The following is a 14145-nucleotide window of genomic DNA, read 5'->3' as shown; positions in this document are numbered from 1 at the left end:
AAGCTGGGGATTCTGCATCTGAGGCAAGAACACCACCGAAGGAGAAGGAAACTGCTGACTCTGTCTCCATGTGACCCGAGAGGGAGAAGGTCCAGGCAAGGACGGATCTCCAAGGGGCACCACGCTGTGTTGTTTGCATGTGATATTCAACGTACTTCCTCCTCCTCCTACCACCACCAGCGCCTCCAATGGTTGGGCTGAGGCTGATGACAGAGAGTTTTGTTTTGTTTTGCTTGAAAAGCAGGGCCCCTTGCTGCTCTAAACAATATAGAGGTTCTGTTAGGAAAGGAGAAGAGGGGATTCGGCAGCAACCCCTCAGCCTACACACGTTCATTCCCCTTTATTGTAAATGCCTGACTCACACACCACCGGAGAACAGGGGAGGTGACGGATATGCTGCCCGTGAAAAGTTTGTGAAAGCAGGAGGAGGCAGACAAAAGGATGTGACAGTGTTCCCTCGGAGGCATGGCTACAAGGAGACGACCTGAGGGGAGTGTGTGTGTGTGTGTGTGTGTGTGTGTGTGTGTGTGAAGGGGGGGATCTGGAGAGTGGATAATCTGAGACAGTGCATGTCTTGGGAAAGGCATTCTCATGTGTGAAGCCTTTCAGCTCTCACTGGGCAGCCTGAGAATGGGCCTGGGACCTGGAACACTTCCTCGCCAAGAGATAAGGAGCCCACACAGTCGGTACAGGGCTTATTGCCTCGTGTGGGAATGTCTTTCCCTGTTTCAGGCTCAGCGAGCTATCCTTTGTTCTGCTTCAGCATGTCCATCAATGGCCCTCTTTCGTATTTCCACCTCCATGGAGAAGGAGTGGGGGTCCTGCTGTGGCACAAGAGGGGTGCACTGAAGTCAGTTGCCCTGCGTCACCTGCACCCACTGGCATAGGGACACCCACTGCTAGAGCTGAACTTGTGCTGCCTCTTCTCGGCGTGAGTCCACTGTTGTTTCATCCAGTGCTTGACTGTGTTGTTTTCCTGGGCAGCTCCAACACTACAAGGCAGCAGGCAGAAGTGCCTGGGCTTCTGTTCTGGAGGCTGGCGCTGTGCGGATCTTTGCTGTCCTCCACGTCTTTGGAGTCCTCCCCTGGCACTGGTCACCAATGCGTGATGTTCTGCATGACAGAATCCCAGTGGGTAAGCCCAGGGGTGCTAGTGCCAGGAAGACAGAGGACTGGGGTGACCAGCTCGTCCCGTTTGGCCCGTGACTTTCCTGGCCATAGCCCTGACAGTCTGGTGTCCTGGGTATACCAGCACCGTAGGTGACCTAGCCTGGGGTTGACTAGCTGTGTGAATTTGTTCAAGTTACCTAACCTCTCTGTGCCTCAGGTTCCTCCTCTGTAAGTAGATGGGTAGGAAAACAATTCCTAATTTTTGTGAATATTAAACAAGTGAGTTTCTATAAAGGACCTAGCTCAGGGCCTGCCACAAAGACATATTCAACAAATGTTAGCCACCAATCTGCTCAGTATTAGGAAAAATTTCCTCATGGGTCATGGGGTACTGAGTTGCCAAGATACTCAAATATAGGCTGATGCTGGGCCTGCTTTGTGAAATGGAAGAACTGCTTTCCTCCTGGTACTGAGATTCCTTAGTTCTCTGATTTAGTCATCTCACCCTCTTATTTTTTTCCTGAGGAGGGGAGCTAGCTTGTCAGAGAGAGCTGTCCCTTTTTTCCTACTCGGGAATTCCTGTCATGGATGAGCACTCACAGCTGCTTAAATAAAGACAGGGAGACATTCCAGCCATGGCTCCAGTGATCAGCATCACGCTAAGACAGGCAAACACGCATGGCTTTCCGCTGTCCCGGCGCTGCCTCTGATCCAAGAAGAGGAGCTTCCAGCCCTGGCTGGACCTCCATCAGCCACTGTTTCCCGAGAGAAAGAGAGAGAGAGAGAGAGAGAGAGAGAGAGAGAGAGAGAGAGAGAGAGAGAGAAATGGCTCTGCAAAGGTCTTGTGTGATATGTGCCAAGTCCCCCTTCCCTCACGTTGTTCTTCCCTGTCATTCCCCAACCTCACACCCTCTCCTCACCTCCACTTCTAACAACTTAGCTGAAGACAACACTGAAGCAATAACTAGAGCCCTTTGAGGACTTCTCACTAGAAAGCTCTAACTCAGCCACCTGAGTTGGGGCCCCAGGCACCTGATGGGGTTGGGGGAGGAGAGCCAGACACACCAGGGCAGCTGCTTGGGTTGGGAGGGGGGCACAGAGGCATAGCAGAGGAACAGGGTCAGGAGGCCCAGGTTTCAAGGACATACAGATTATGTGGACATAGCAGTGGGCACTGTTTTCATTGTTTGCGGTTTGTCTCTTACTAGAATTTTGCTCTGGCTAACCTACTGCAGAACCTAGACCTGAGAGGTAAGGTGCCAACCATGAGCCTGCTGACTAAATGGACCATCCCAGGAACAAGGTCCTCCGAGGATGTGGGCACCTTCGAGAGAGGACATCAAGTGGTGATGTTGTCTGTGTCAGGAGTGGAGTGGGGGGGAGGTACATGTCCTCGAAACTTCCTACCCAACATTCTGCTTCTCTTGTTGCTGGGGGGCTGGTAGGGAAAGAGCTACACAGGGGGAGGAGAAGAGAAGGAAAGAAGAGGGACCTGGGTTTCCAGGCCTGTCTCTGCCTGTCTCTGACTTCACGGTGTCTCTCACACAACAACCGTCGTTTGTAGCCAGGCCAGCCAGGGGAAACAGAGGCCCAGATGCTAATGTCTCCAACTGTGTGTAGTGTGTGTGTGTGGTGTGTGTGTCAGTGTGTGAGTGTGTGTGTGTATGTGTGTTTGCGCTCACTTTGGGGGCCTGCCCTCCTGGTGCTTGCTTTAAGACTGGCAGTGGGGACCCCAATTGTCTGTCATACCTTCTACAGGCTTTGAAGGGGCCCAGGCTTTGGGCTTCTCCAGCTCCTCTGACACCACTAGAGGGCAGCAGCCAACATAGCCAAGTCCAGAGAAAGTACAATACCACACCCCCCAGCCTTTTCATTCCACACTTCTCTGAACTTTCCAGCCCGTAGGGATGCACAGGCCCCAGTCACATGGGCCATGGGGACCATAGAAACAACTAAATGTCTGTCCCTGGCCTTGGGCACAGTGAAGGTATAAGTCTGTGAGAGTGTGCGAAGGTGAGTCAGTGAAGAAACTCGAGGGGACCAAGGTAACCAGAGGTGGCCAAAGCCAGAACCCTGAGGTGTACTCATTAGCTCCTGTAAGGATAGAGGTAGAAGAGGAAGAGCTAGGAACCAAGCAATCTGTAGGGCAATAAAGCAGGACCCAGCCCACTGGCCATATGGCACATGATGACTGGGCAGGCAGGATTACTCGGGCAGGAAAGGCAGGTGGCTTTAAGAGACCAGAGAAAAGTGGCTCTGGAACCAGACTTTCCAGATTTAAATCCTGGCTCCTTCAAGTACTAGCTATGTGAACTTAGACAAGGTATTGAATCTCTCTGTGTCTCGGTTTTTTATCCGTGAAATGGAGGCAATAATAGCACTATCTCCTATGCTAGATGTGAGTATTACATGGGTTAATACCTACAAATACTTAGAACAGTGCCTGGCACAGAGTAAGAACACTATAAATGCTAGTTATTATTTTCTGAGGAAGAGATACACGTGATTTTGAAATATCGGATTTCTCTAGAATATCCTCATGAGATACACATATGGGAATTGGTCCCTGCACACAGAGGTATCAAATGGTAACAGATGAGTGTGTGAATTAGTAAAGTTAAAGGAGTATGTGTAACATTGAAAAAAGTGTATGTAGTTACTGAGGTCTGGCAATATGCAAATAAACAAAACTTTGAATCTAGAAACCCTTTCACTCTTGAGTCTCTTGAATTGAATGTGGAAGACTTCCTGGGTCCTCCTATCCTTTCTTCAAGGGAGGCTGGTTTTGCTCCCTCTTGTAACCTCCTGCTTTAAGCACAGGTCCCAAAGAGCTTCTCTGACCCTACCTACCCTGTTGGATCTGTGGGGCAGATGAGAGCCAGTGCCTCTGGCTTGCTTCTCACGGCTCTTAGGAAAGCATGCTTCTCCCTTCCTGCTGTTGCAGGAAATGTGTCCTCAGCATTGGTTCCCCAGGCCAATTTTAGCTCTAAGACTGTGGGGAAGTGAAAGTGCCCAGTTCTGGAATAACAATCCTGACTCAGTCATAGATGAATGCACTTAACCTTTTTGGGTCTCAAGTTTTCCTTATATATAATTCTGGAGAGGAGTGGGGAATGCTTTTATATTTTCCACCCTCTTTGAGAGGGTGATATTTAGGAAAAAGTAAGACCAACTGAAATCTTAGTGTGTCGTTACTCACTGATGTTTTTGTGTCTCAAATACAAATTTCCCTATAGAAAAGACCTGAGCGTGAATCTCCCTTTGACCAATCAAAGATAATCAGGTCACGTGATCTAAGGTTAGCCAATTTAACTGTAGGGTACCACAGTGGCTTTTCTCACAAAGGGACTAGATAACGGTAGGATATTTGAGGCATGCTGGCAGGTCCAGCATACTACAAACCTTTTAATTTTAAACTTATTTATGAATAGGTAATACATTCACATATATTTAGTGTAGTTCAATATTTTATGGCTATAAAAAGAAATACAGTGGAAATGTTCTCTTACTCTTGAACTCCACCCTTTCTTTTCCTAGGAAACAAGCAAAGTTACCATTTTCTAATGGCTCCTTCCAGAGATATTCTGTATAAAGAAATACCTATGTAGATTCTTTCTCTTCATCATTTTGCTTTTTTCAAGAGGGGAACCTCCTACTATATGGGTACATTAAAAATATCCTCAGTTGCTTTTATGGCTGTGCTTTATGAGGTACCAAAATGTATTTATCCAGTTTCTATTAATGGACATTTCTGTTGTTTTCAATCTCTTCCAGTGCTGTAATGAAGATCTTTGTAAGTCAGCACACAGTCATGTAAGGTCTGACTGCTTCTTAAACACATCCCTCAGGGATTCTTTAACCAGGGACTTGGGGGCCCCTTACATGTCAGCAGACACAGAATTCAGAGAGACAAACTCAAGGACCCTCAAGGAAGGTAGGAAGGATCAACATTTTCATCTTTATTTGCACTAACCTCGAAGTGAAATTTAACATTTCCTTCCATTAAGAATGCAGGCAACAAACTTCCAGTAGCCAGCAATATCTGTGACTTTCTCATGTGATTTCAGATATTTTGAAATATTTACACTTATCCCTACTGTGTCATTGTGGTAGTAAAGGAAAACTATTTCTTTACTTCCAACATTCCTGACACCAAATGTGTGCATTCCCCCCCCCTGCCCCCCATCAACCAATTCTCCAACTCTCCGGATACCAACTGGGAATCCTATCATTATATTCAATTCTGGCACTAATCACCTGGAGTAAGCATCAGACTCCACAAGTCTAAAGGTTCAGTCCCACAAGACTGCCTTCATTCCAGATGCCAGTCACAGTCATGGGTCCCTGAGGTTCCCACGTTTCCGTCTGACTTGGCTACAACCTTGGGGAATCCCACGTACCCCATCAGGTTTGATAATTTGCTACAATGGCTCACAAAACTTGGAAACACTTACATTTGCCAGTTTATTAAAGGATATGATAAAGGATACAGTTGGACAGCCAGATGAAGGGATACATTGTGTGAGGTCTGGGAGGGTCCTGAGTGCAGCAGCTTCTGTCCCCTTGGAGACTGCAGCTACCCTCCCAGAATGTATATGCATTCACCAACCTGGAAGCTCTCTGAACCCCTCAGTTTAGGGATTTATATGGAGGGCTTCAGCACATTGGCATGATTGATTGTTAACTCAATCTGCAGCCTCTTGTCCCTCCCTTGAGGAGGGGGGTGAGATAGAAAGTTCCAAGCTTGTAATCATGGCTTAGTCTTTCCAGTGACCAGCCCCCATCCTGAAGCTATTCAGGAGCTCACCAAGAGTCACTTTGTTCACACAAAAGATGCTTCTATCACCCAGGAAATTCCAAGGGATTTAGGAGCTCTGTGTCAGGACCTAGGGGCAGAGACCAAATGTACGTGTATATATATTTCTCATGTCACAGGAAGATAATTAGTAGATTTTCCATTAAATCTGGTTATGTTATGCATTAATAAAGAAGCCCATATATTATTAATCAAACATTTAGTTTTCTAAAATATATTTTGATATTTGTATTTCAATATAATTTCTTTGCTTTGCCTTATGTATTTTTTTAACCATGGTAAACGATACATAAAATTTACAATTTTAAGTGTACAGTTCAGTGGCATTAAGTACCTTCATAATGTTGTGTAACCATCGCTACTACTGTCTCCAGAACTTTTTCATCTTCCCAAACTGAAACTCTGGACCCATTAAACGTTAATTCCCCATAGCCCCCTCCTCCACCCCAACCCCCATTTTACTTTCTGTCTCTATGAGTTTGACCACTCTAGATACCTCAGATGAGTGGAATCACACAAAATTTGTCCTTTTGTGTCTGGCTTATTTCATTTAGCATCAGGTCTTCAAGGTTTATCCATGTTGATGCAGTTGTCAGAATTTCATGTCTTTCTTTTTAAGGCTGAATAATATTTCATTGTATTTATATATCACATTTTGTTTATATTCATCTGCTGCTGGACATTTGAGTTGTTTTCACCTTTTGACTATTGTGAATAATGTTATGTACAAATCTCTTTGAGTCCCTACTTTCCATACTTTTCAGGATATACCTAAGAGTGGAATGGCTGGATCATACGGTAATTCTGCATACTTTTTTGAGGAATATGCATTTATTTTTATGCATGAAAAATATTCTGAGATGAGAAGCACGCCAGACTCCCGGTACACATACTCTATTTTTGAGTGCCTGTCGCAGCCACTAGATGGGGGACTTTTTCACAAGGACTGCCCGGCTCCTTGTGCCCCGCCAGTAACTCTCCCAGAGGTATATGTAGTAAATGCATTCAGCGCCTAGTGGGCGCCTTGCGTGCCCTGCACTGGGTGTGTTGCAGGCGATACAAAGGTGCGGACTGTACCCCAAAGGAACTCAGCCAGAGGGAGAGTTGGGCTTGAGGATGGCTGATCAAAGGCGCCGCCCCAACGCCTGCGTGTGCCGCTTCTAGATGTATAACCTGAGGCAAGGTAACTTTCCTTGGCCCCAGCTCCCCCATCCATAACATGATCTACATCATCGGATTACTATCCATCATGAACATATCGCCTAGCCTTTAGCACACCTCCTGGAACACGTTAGTTTTGTCCGTTACCTGCGGTAGCAAGAGAAAGCCCTGTGGACAACCTGCCTGGAGGCTTCTGGCCCGAGGTTGCTGGGGAGGGGGTCATGCAGCCCTCCCCTGCCCTGGACACCCCTCCAGGCTGGCGCGGGAGTGCACAAGGAAGGGCCGGAGACTGCCTTCCGAGCCCTAGTACTGGTGCCTCGTTCCCGCCCCGCTGTACCTTCCTGCCTCGCCCAGGGTGCTGCATCGCGGACTGTCTCTAGTAGAAGTCTGGCGGTCCGCGAGCACGCGCGCCGCACGGGCAGCAGTTGGCCCTCCGCGCCGATGGGCGGCGCTAGTCCGGACGCTGCCGGGGTCGGCGCTCGGGCCGGGCTCCTCTCGGCGGCGGCGCACGGCCGTCTGCGGGGCGGGGACGCCGTAGCGGTGGCGGCGGCTCCGTATCGCCCGAGCCGGAGCGCGCAGGCCCGTCCCGGCTGTCTGGGGGCCGGGCCGGGCGGGGTGGGGGCGCCATGTGGTTCATGTATGTGCTGAGCTGGCTGTCGCTCTTCATCCAGGTGTCCTTCATCACGCTGGCCGTCGGTGAGAGTGCGCGACCCCGGCCCGCGCGGGTTCCCACCCCGGCATCTGTGCTCGCCGGGGGTTACACCACGAGTGCGCCGGAGCGACCGGGGGCCCCCCTGCCGGGTGCTCCCTGCCCTCGCGCTCCCCCCTCCTGCCCTGCCTGGTCCTGCTCCTCCTGCTGACCCCAGCAGCCCATCCTGACCGCGAGTCCTTCCAGGTGTCACCAAGTCCGCCCCAGCAGTTCCCAGGAGACGCTCACGAGCTCCCCGCTTCGGCGCACCGCGCTGAACTTTTACCCGACATCTTCTGCCGCGCTTTAGCCTCCGGCCCTTCGAACTTCTTACTTTTTCTGACTTTGACATGCTTCCTCCTTCGGGCTAGTTTGTACTGTTGATATCAGCTGATAGCTCACCTCCTCCGGGAAGCCCTCCCTGTGGGGTTTGATGGTCCAGCAGTGCCCCTACTTTCCCTAAAATAGCAGTGTCACAACGGGATCGTCTGATTACCCTCCCTCTTCTCTCCTCCCCCTCCCCCAGCTGGGTCAGAGAAGAGAACTTGTCTGTATTCTCAGCACTCAGCCCAGCCAGCACCTGGACCATACAAGTGCCCTGCAGATATTTATCGAATGAGTGAATGAAAGTCCTCTTTATGGGCCAGAAGTTAGCATTGTGCTGAGGGTCAGATAACAGGTTTCCACTACTATGAAATCTCTCCTTAAAAAACTCTCTCTCCCTGATCGTTTTACTTCTTCAGACTTGGGAGGGCAACACATAAATTGTTTGGTTTGTTCCTTGCCTTATAGAATTTATGAGGGGTGATGAGCACCCAGCTGCAGATAAAGGGATGACTGTGATGGTGGGAGTGACACTGGGTAATGTTCTCTCTTGTCCCTCTTCCTGTCCCCCCAGCTGCTGGACTGTATTACCTGGCGGAACTGATAGAAGAATACACAGTGGCCACCAGCAGGATCATAAAATACATGATCTGGGTAAGTGGCCGCCTTCCCGAGGGTGAGGTCCCCCTCACTCTTTGGCCCTGCCTCAAAAGGAGGAAGTGGGGAAAGTGTGGCATGGATGATGAGACCTCTGTCCCGCTGTTTGCTGAGGGTACCGCCCCTACGTCCCAGCCCTGTACTTTGTCCCCTGGGTGTGCTGTCCTGGGCCCAGGTCTTTCTTTGCCTCCTTCCCCAAGTGGCATCGCTTCACTGCAGACCCCGTTCTTGGTTCCTTAAGAGAACAGCTGAGTGCACATTCTCTGTTGACGGGACCACGGCGTTGCCTTTGCTTGGCTGCCTTCCACTGTCTCTAGCCCCTCGCTCTGCTCACAGCATTTGGAACTGAGAGGAACCTTAAGGGCAGTTTTGAGTACTTGTTCATTGCCCTCTTTCTCATTGGATCAAGCGACTCGTCCTAAGAGGGAGACACCTTCCCTGTCCCAGGCCCTGCCCTCCCCAGGTCTCATGGAAGGTTTCTCTTTCTGAAGACATAATCCTTGCCATTGATGTCAGAGCCACAGCGTGACTGCTGGTGGATAGATTTCTGCCCCCGATAGGAAAGGCTGGGGGGTGGCGGTGGGAGCGTATTTGGACAGGAGTCGTCAGTACCTTTCAAGTCACCAGTGGCAGCAGCCACTTCTATGGCCTGGGGTAGGGAGTTAGTGGTGGAGACAAGACCATAGCTCTCAGCTCTGGGTTCTGAGGTCCAGCTTGTGGGTGTTGGTACAGGAATTAGACCTTCATTCAACCAACTGCCATTTGTTAAGCACCGACAACTCTAAGTCCTTCAGCGCAGCGTTTTGAAACTGCAGGTAGGATTCATTATTGAGTTATATAGTCAAGTCAGTAGGTCATGATCAGCGTAAAAATGGAAAAGACTAGAGTTGAAATTTGAACTTTGTTTATATGTATGTATGTTTGTGTTGGGGTCACAGTGTAGACTTTCTTACTGTGTTGCTGTTGCAAACCTTGAGAATGGCATTTAAAGATGCTACCCTTTAAAGGAGCTGAGCGGCTAGTCGGGGAGATCAGACCTGTGATTAGGAGGAGGAAAGATTGAAGTGTGGACCTCATGTTGCCCCAAGTGCCTGGGGGTTGATGAGTCCAGGAAGGCGGCCTAGAAGAGGCTCCCTGCACCGTGTGCCTCTGGTTCTTTCAGTTCTCCACGGCTGTGCTGGTTGGCCTCTACGTTTTTGAGCGCTTCCCCACCTGCATGATTGGCGTGGGCCTCTTCACCAACCTCGTCTACTTTGGCCTTCTCCAGACCTTCCCCTTCATCATGCTGACCTCGCCTAACTTCATCCTGTCATGCGGTGAGAGGGGGCAGAGTTGAGGAGGCAGCTGAGGTGGCTGGATATGCCCAGCTCAGTCCAGGGCACTGAAGGGGTTAGAGAGAAAAGAGGCAAACCACTGAGGTCCTCCAGGAGGCCAGGCCGATGGGGAGGTGGTGTTCTCACACAAGGAGCCTAGAGCCCACCTTGGCTCAAGTAACTAGAATTGGGTGGGAGTGGGGCGTGGGGGTGGGATACTCAGACAGGGAGGGCTTTCCCAGGTAAGTGTGAAGAAGGGTTTGGAAAGAGAGAAGAGGTGGGCTGGCTGGGTAGTGAGAGCCCCTAAGGTACCACTTGGCCAGGGAAAGCCCAAAGCCCTTCCCTGGCAGGCAGGTAGCCCCCCATCCAGACTTCTGGCCCAGTATCATGATGAAGACGAGCCTCATGGGTCTGGGGGCCTGCTGCAGACAGCTGCATGTTTGGGGGACCCTGGCCTTCCTGCCTTTGTTCTGCTACCTGATTCTTGGGAGTCATTTCCTCTCCCTGGGCCTTAGTTTCCCCATCTGTTCAAAGCTGAGTTTTGGGAGACTGAGTTGGCACACGGTAGGTACTTACAGATAGTCACGAGAAAGGTTCTGGAAAGTATTTGGTTACCAGGATTGCCTCTTCTCCCATTTAATCATTATTGGTCATCTTTGGTCAGGATATCACATGGGATTGGGAGGTTTTCAGAACTACTTTCCTATTTCTGTGGGAGAATCTGGGAAGAATACTATCCATAGGAGGGCACAGTGTTAAAGCTCTGGCTGGCCTCTTCTCTGCGTGCCTTGGTGTGATTCACCAAAGGATTTGTCCAGTGGGGTTGGTGTGTGAGCCCTTCCCTGGAGACCAGGCCCCCTTCTGCATCTTTCTAGGGGGGAGGCCCTTCACCCCTCTGCCCACCTCCCCAGTAGCAGGCTCCCCCAGCCTGCCCTTTAGATGCCTGCAAGAGTTTCTGCACGATTTTATGGGCATCAGGCAGCATCCTATCTTCCAGGACGCCTAGTGCTGGTGTGTGGCTAGGCGTGGCAGAGCTGCAGGCTCTGCCTTCGAAGGGGAGGGGCTAGAGAGGAAGAAAAGAGATGTGGCAGTTGGCTGTGAGGGGTGAGGGCTGTTCAGTTTTGGGGGGATGCTTTGTCCCCTGCCCGAAGGGATGCCTGCCCTTTGCCTCAACCATGGGATGAAGCAGAGGTGCCTGTCTCTGAGCAGCCTATCCCCGGCACGTGCCCGCGTGCTCTCTCCCAAAGTCAGCTGCACACAGGAGGTGTGTGGGGATCCAGGACATACCAGTTCAGAACAGTGTACTTTACCCTGGGGCAGGTTAAGGAAGGACCCCCTTCTCCAGAATTTTGAGGGACCCTAAGACTACACCTCCCAAAGTGTCTAGCAAACTGCCCTTTTCTTCTGTGAGAGCCTTTTTATTTGAGGAGGCAGCCTCCCTGCTACCCATTTTGGAGTGGACTCTCTTGGGAGCGTGTGACCTGCACACCCGTGACTTCCTCCCCCCACTGCCCATGGGCGTGTTCTCTTCAGGACTCACAGCCCCTAAAAACCAGGTTAATTGTCCTGGTGCTCCGGAGTACGTAACTGAAGTCTCTTTTATAACTCTCAAAGAGCTTTCTTACCTGCCTTCTAATTTTACTCATAAGTGCGCTCTGCAGTGGGCAGATGGGGCTAATTCTCCCATTTTAACAGATGGGAAACTGTCCTGGAGAGTGGTGTACTTGGCCCAAAGCCATACTGAGTTGGGTGTAAAGTCAGGACTAAAACTCCAGGGGCCTTTTGAAGGTTAAAAGTCCAGCTTTGTGTTATTCCCCCAAAAACTAACTGACTCTTCATTCCCTCAACAGGGCTAGTGGTCGTGAATCATTACCTAGCATTTCAGTTTTTTGCGGAAGAATATTATCCTTTCTCAGAGGTAAGAAGTGTTTAGTTCATGAAACTAATAACAGGGACAGAGGGAGTAAAGAGGATTTGCAAGATATGCTTTGTGAACTTAGCTATGATTTGAAACTGAGTCCCTTTAGGGATAACACATTTTTAAAAACCTAGTATAGGTGATTTTAGAAAGTAGTGTGGACGAGGAGCAGGGATCCCTTGGGCTGAGGTGGGGAGGACGCTGCTCTCCCCCAGTGAGTCCTTTGGGTCTCCCAGGATCGCAGCCTAAACCCCTGAGGTCCAGAGGGGGCAGCAGGGCGGCCTTCTCTGACTCGGACTTCACTGGGCTGGACCCGGCCCCCCCCGCCCCCCGCAGTGGCCCACCACGGCCTTCCCTGAGGATTTCTCCACGCCCCGCCGCTTTAGTCTAGACCCCTGGGGAAGAACAAGTCACTTCTTTGGGGAGTGTGGGTCAGTTATGGCTTTGCTCTCCACCTGCCTCCTTCAGTTCAGAGGAGTTGCTTGTCCTAGCAACCAAAATGTGGGCGTTGTGGCCACAGTCAACTTCAGCTCCCCTTTTCCCTACTGTTCTGTCTCCACGTCAGGATGTCCTGTCTCTGCTTCCCAGACCCCGGCCCCCTTCAGAGATCAGGTGTAGAGTCTTTTGTGCACTTGTGATCACCGCTCTAAGGAACCCGGTGACTATGCCCGGCCCACCCTTGGCGCTGCCAGGGACACACTCTTTTCAGTGTCTCTTGTTGCCAGGTCCTGGCCTATTTCACTTTCTGCCTGTGGATAATCCCATTTGCGTTCTTTGTGTCACTGTCGGCTGGGGAGAACGTCCTGCCCTCTACCATGCAGCCAGGAGGTGAGAAGGGGTTTGTGAGGGGTCACGGTGGGAGGACACCAGCAAGGCCTGGGTCGGCTGGGGGAGCTGGAGCCCAGCCCTGTGATGGAGACACCTGGGCTCAGGTGGGGAGCGCTGTGCTCACATTCAGACACACACACTCATCTCCCTGCCTGTGTCTCCACAGATGACGTGGTCTCCAATTACTTCACCAAAGGCAAGCGGGGCAAACGCTTAGGGATCCTGGTTGTCTTCTCCTTCATCAAAGAGGCCATTCTACCCAGTCGTCAGAAGATGTACTGATCCCCTTGGGAGGGGATGCGGGGGCAAGATCAGGAGAGTCAGGCCCCTGGGCCTCCACTAGGTGGGGGCAGTGAGCCTGGAAGGCACCTTCCCTGACTTCTTCCACTCTCCTTGAAGCCCCCTCCCTACCCTCCTTGGGAGGCTCAGATCTGACGCTGCTAGAGGCTGTGACCTCAGGGGGCACCAAGGGGTGGCAGAGCCTGCCTGGCCGGGGGTTGTGTGGAAGCGGGGCTCTCGGTGGTCCTCCCCACCCCCTTCCGTGCTGAGTCAGGACGTTCTGGCTCGGCTGGGGCAGGCAGGGGCCATGGAGCTGGAGAGCAGACAGTGATGAATTCTTTGGGCAGATGGCCGTGGGGCACGGCCATGGCTTGGCACTTCCGAGAGAGCGTTTGCTGTTGAACTGTGATTTCTGTCCAAATCTGATTCCTGTTTGAATAAAGATCCTAGGTGGCATTGTTTGCCTTAATACCCTGAAAGTTCATCTTCCTTTCTTTCTGCTGACCTTCTGCCCTGGACTGGATGGGCGTTTCTGCTCCAGGTGTTCCTTTGCTGGGATTGGGTCTTGCCTTTCAGAAGGGACTGTTCTTGTGGCCGGTGGTGGGAAGAGGGCAGAGATGAGGTGAGCCTGGTCAGGGGATAGGGTGTGGCAGGGGGAGGTGCCTTTCTTATGCCCCTCCCTCTTCTTCCATCTCTTCTATCCCCGAGGCTCCATGACTGTCAAGCTGGGGGCACAGATGGGGACAGTTTGTGACAGGTTAGATTTTCAGAGCAACATCTACAATACCCTATTTATATGTCTTCCCCTGGGGAAAAGGAGTGGTTTCTGGCTGAATTCTATGTCAGGCTCAAGGAGAAACAAAGTAAGACTTGGCTTACAGGCACCCTGGGCTACGGCCTGTTTTTAAAGAAATGGGACTAGTGGGAGAAGCTCTTTGTCACTCTTAAGAGCACACAAGGGCTGGTCCTGTCTTCTGTGTGCTTGGTTCCTGGGGAGATGACCTCAGGCTTTTAAGAAGGCAGGCCAGGTCCTGAGCACAGACCAGCATTT

The 14145-nt window shown here is 50.9% G+C and overlaps 1 protein-coding gene and 1 long non-coding RNA gene across 2 annotated transcripts; one reads left to right on the top strand and one right to left on the bottom strand.

The window, feature by feature from the left end:
* Nucleotides 1-5560: 5560 nt before the first annotated feature.
* On the bottom strand, nt 5561-7523 carry LOC141571562 (uncharacterized). The gene is made up of 2 exons (XR_012496401.1): nt 7425-7523; nt 5561-5996 (listed from the first exon to the last, which is right to left on the bottom strand). It is a non-coding gene; the product is annotated as an uncharacterized LOC141571562 (long non-coding RNA).
* A 73-nt stretch (nt 7524-7596) lies between these two features.
* On the top strand, nt 7597-13563 carry TEX261 (testis expressed 261). The gene is made up of 6 exons (XM_019718748.2): nt 7597-7783; nt 8674-8753; nt 9919-10072; nt 11920-11987; nt 12713-12815; nt 12982-13563. Exons 1-6 carry the CDS (start codon nt 7714-7716, stop codon nt 13095-13097), a joined length of 591 nt encoding a protein of 196 aa, XP_019574307.1. The 5' UTR covers nt 7597-7713; the 3' UTR covers nt 13098-13563.
* The last annotated feature ends 582 nt before the right edge of the window (nt 13564-14145 follow it).

The sequence above is a fragment of the Rhinolophus sinicus genome, linkage group LG05 (genome assembly GCF_036562045.2).
Source record: "Rhinolophus sinicus isolate RSC01 linkage group LG05, ASM3656204v1, whole genome shotgun sequence".
Lineage (NCBI taxonomy): Eukaryota > Metazoa > Chordata > Mammalia > Chiroptera > Rhinolophidae > Rhinolophus > Rhinolophus sinicus.
This window is presented reverse-complemented; position numbering and strand designations above follow the sequence as displayed.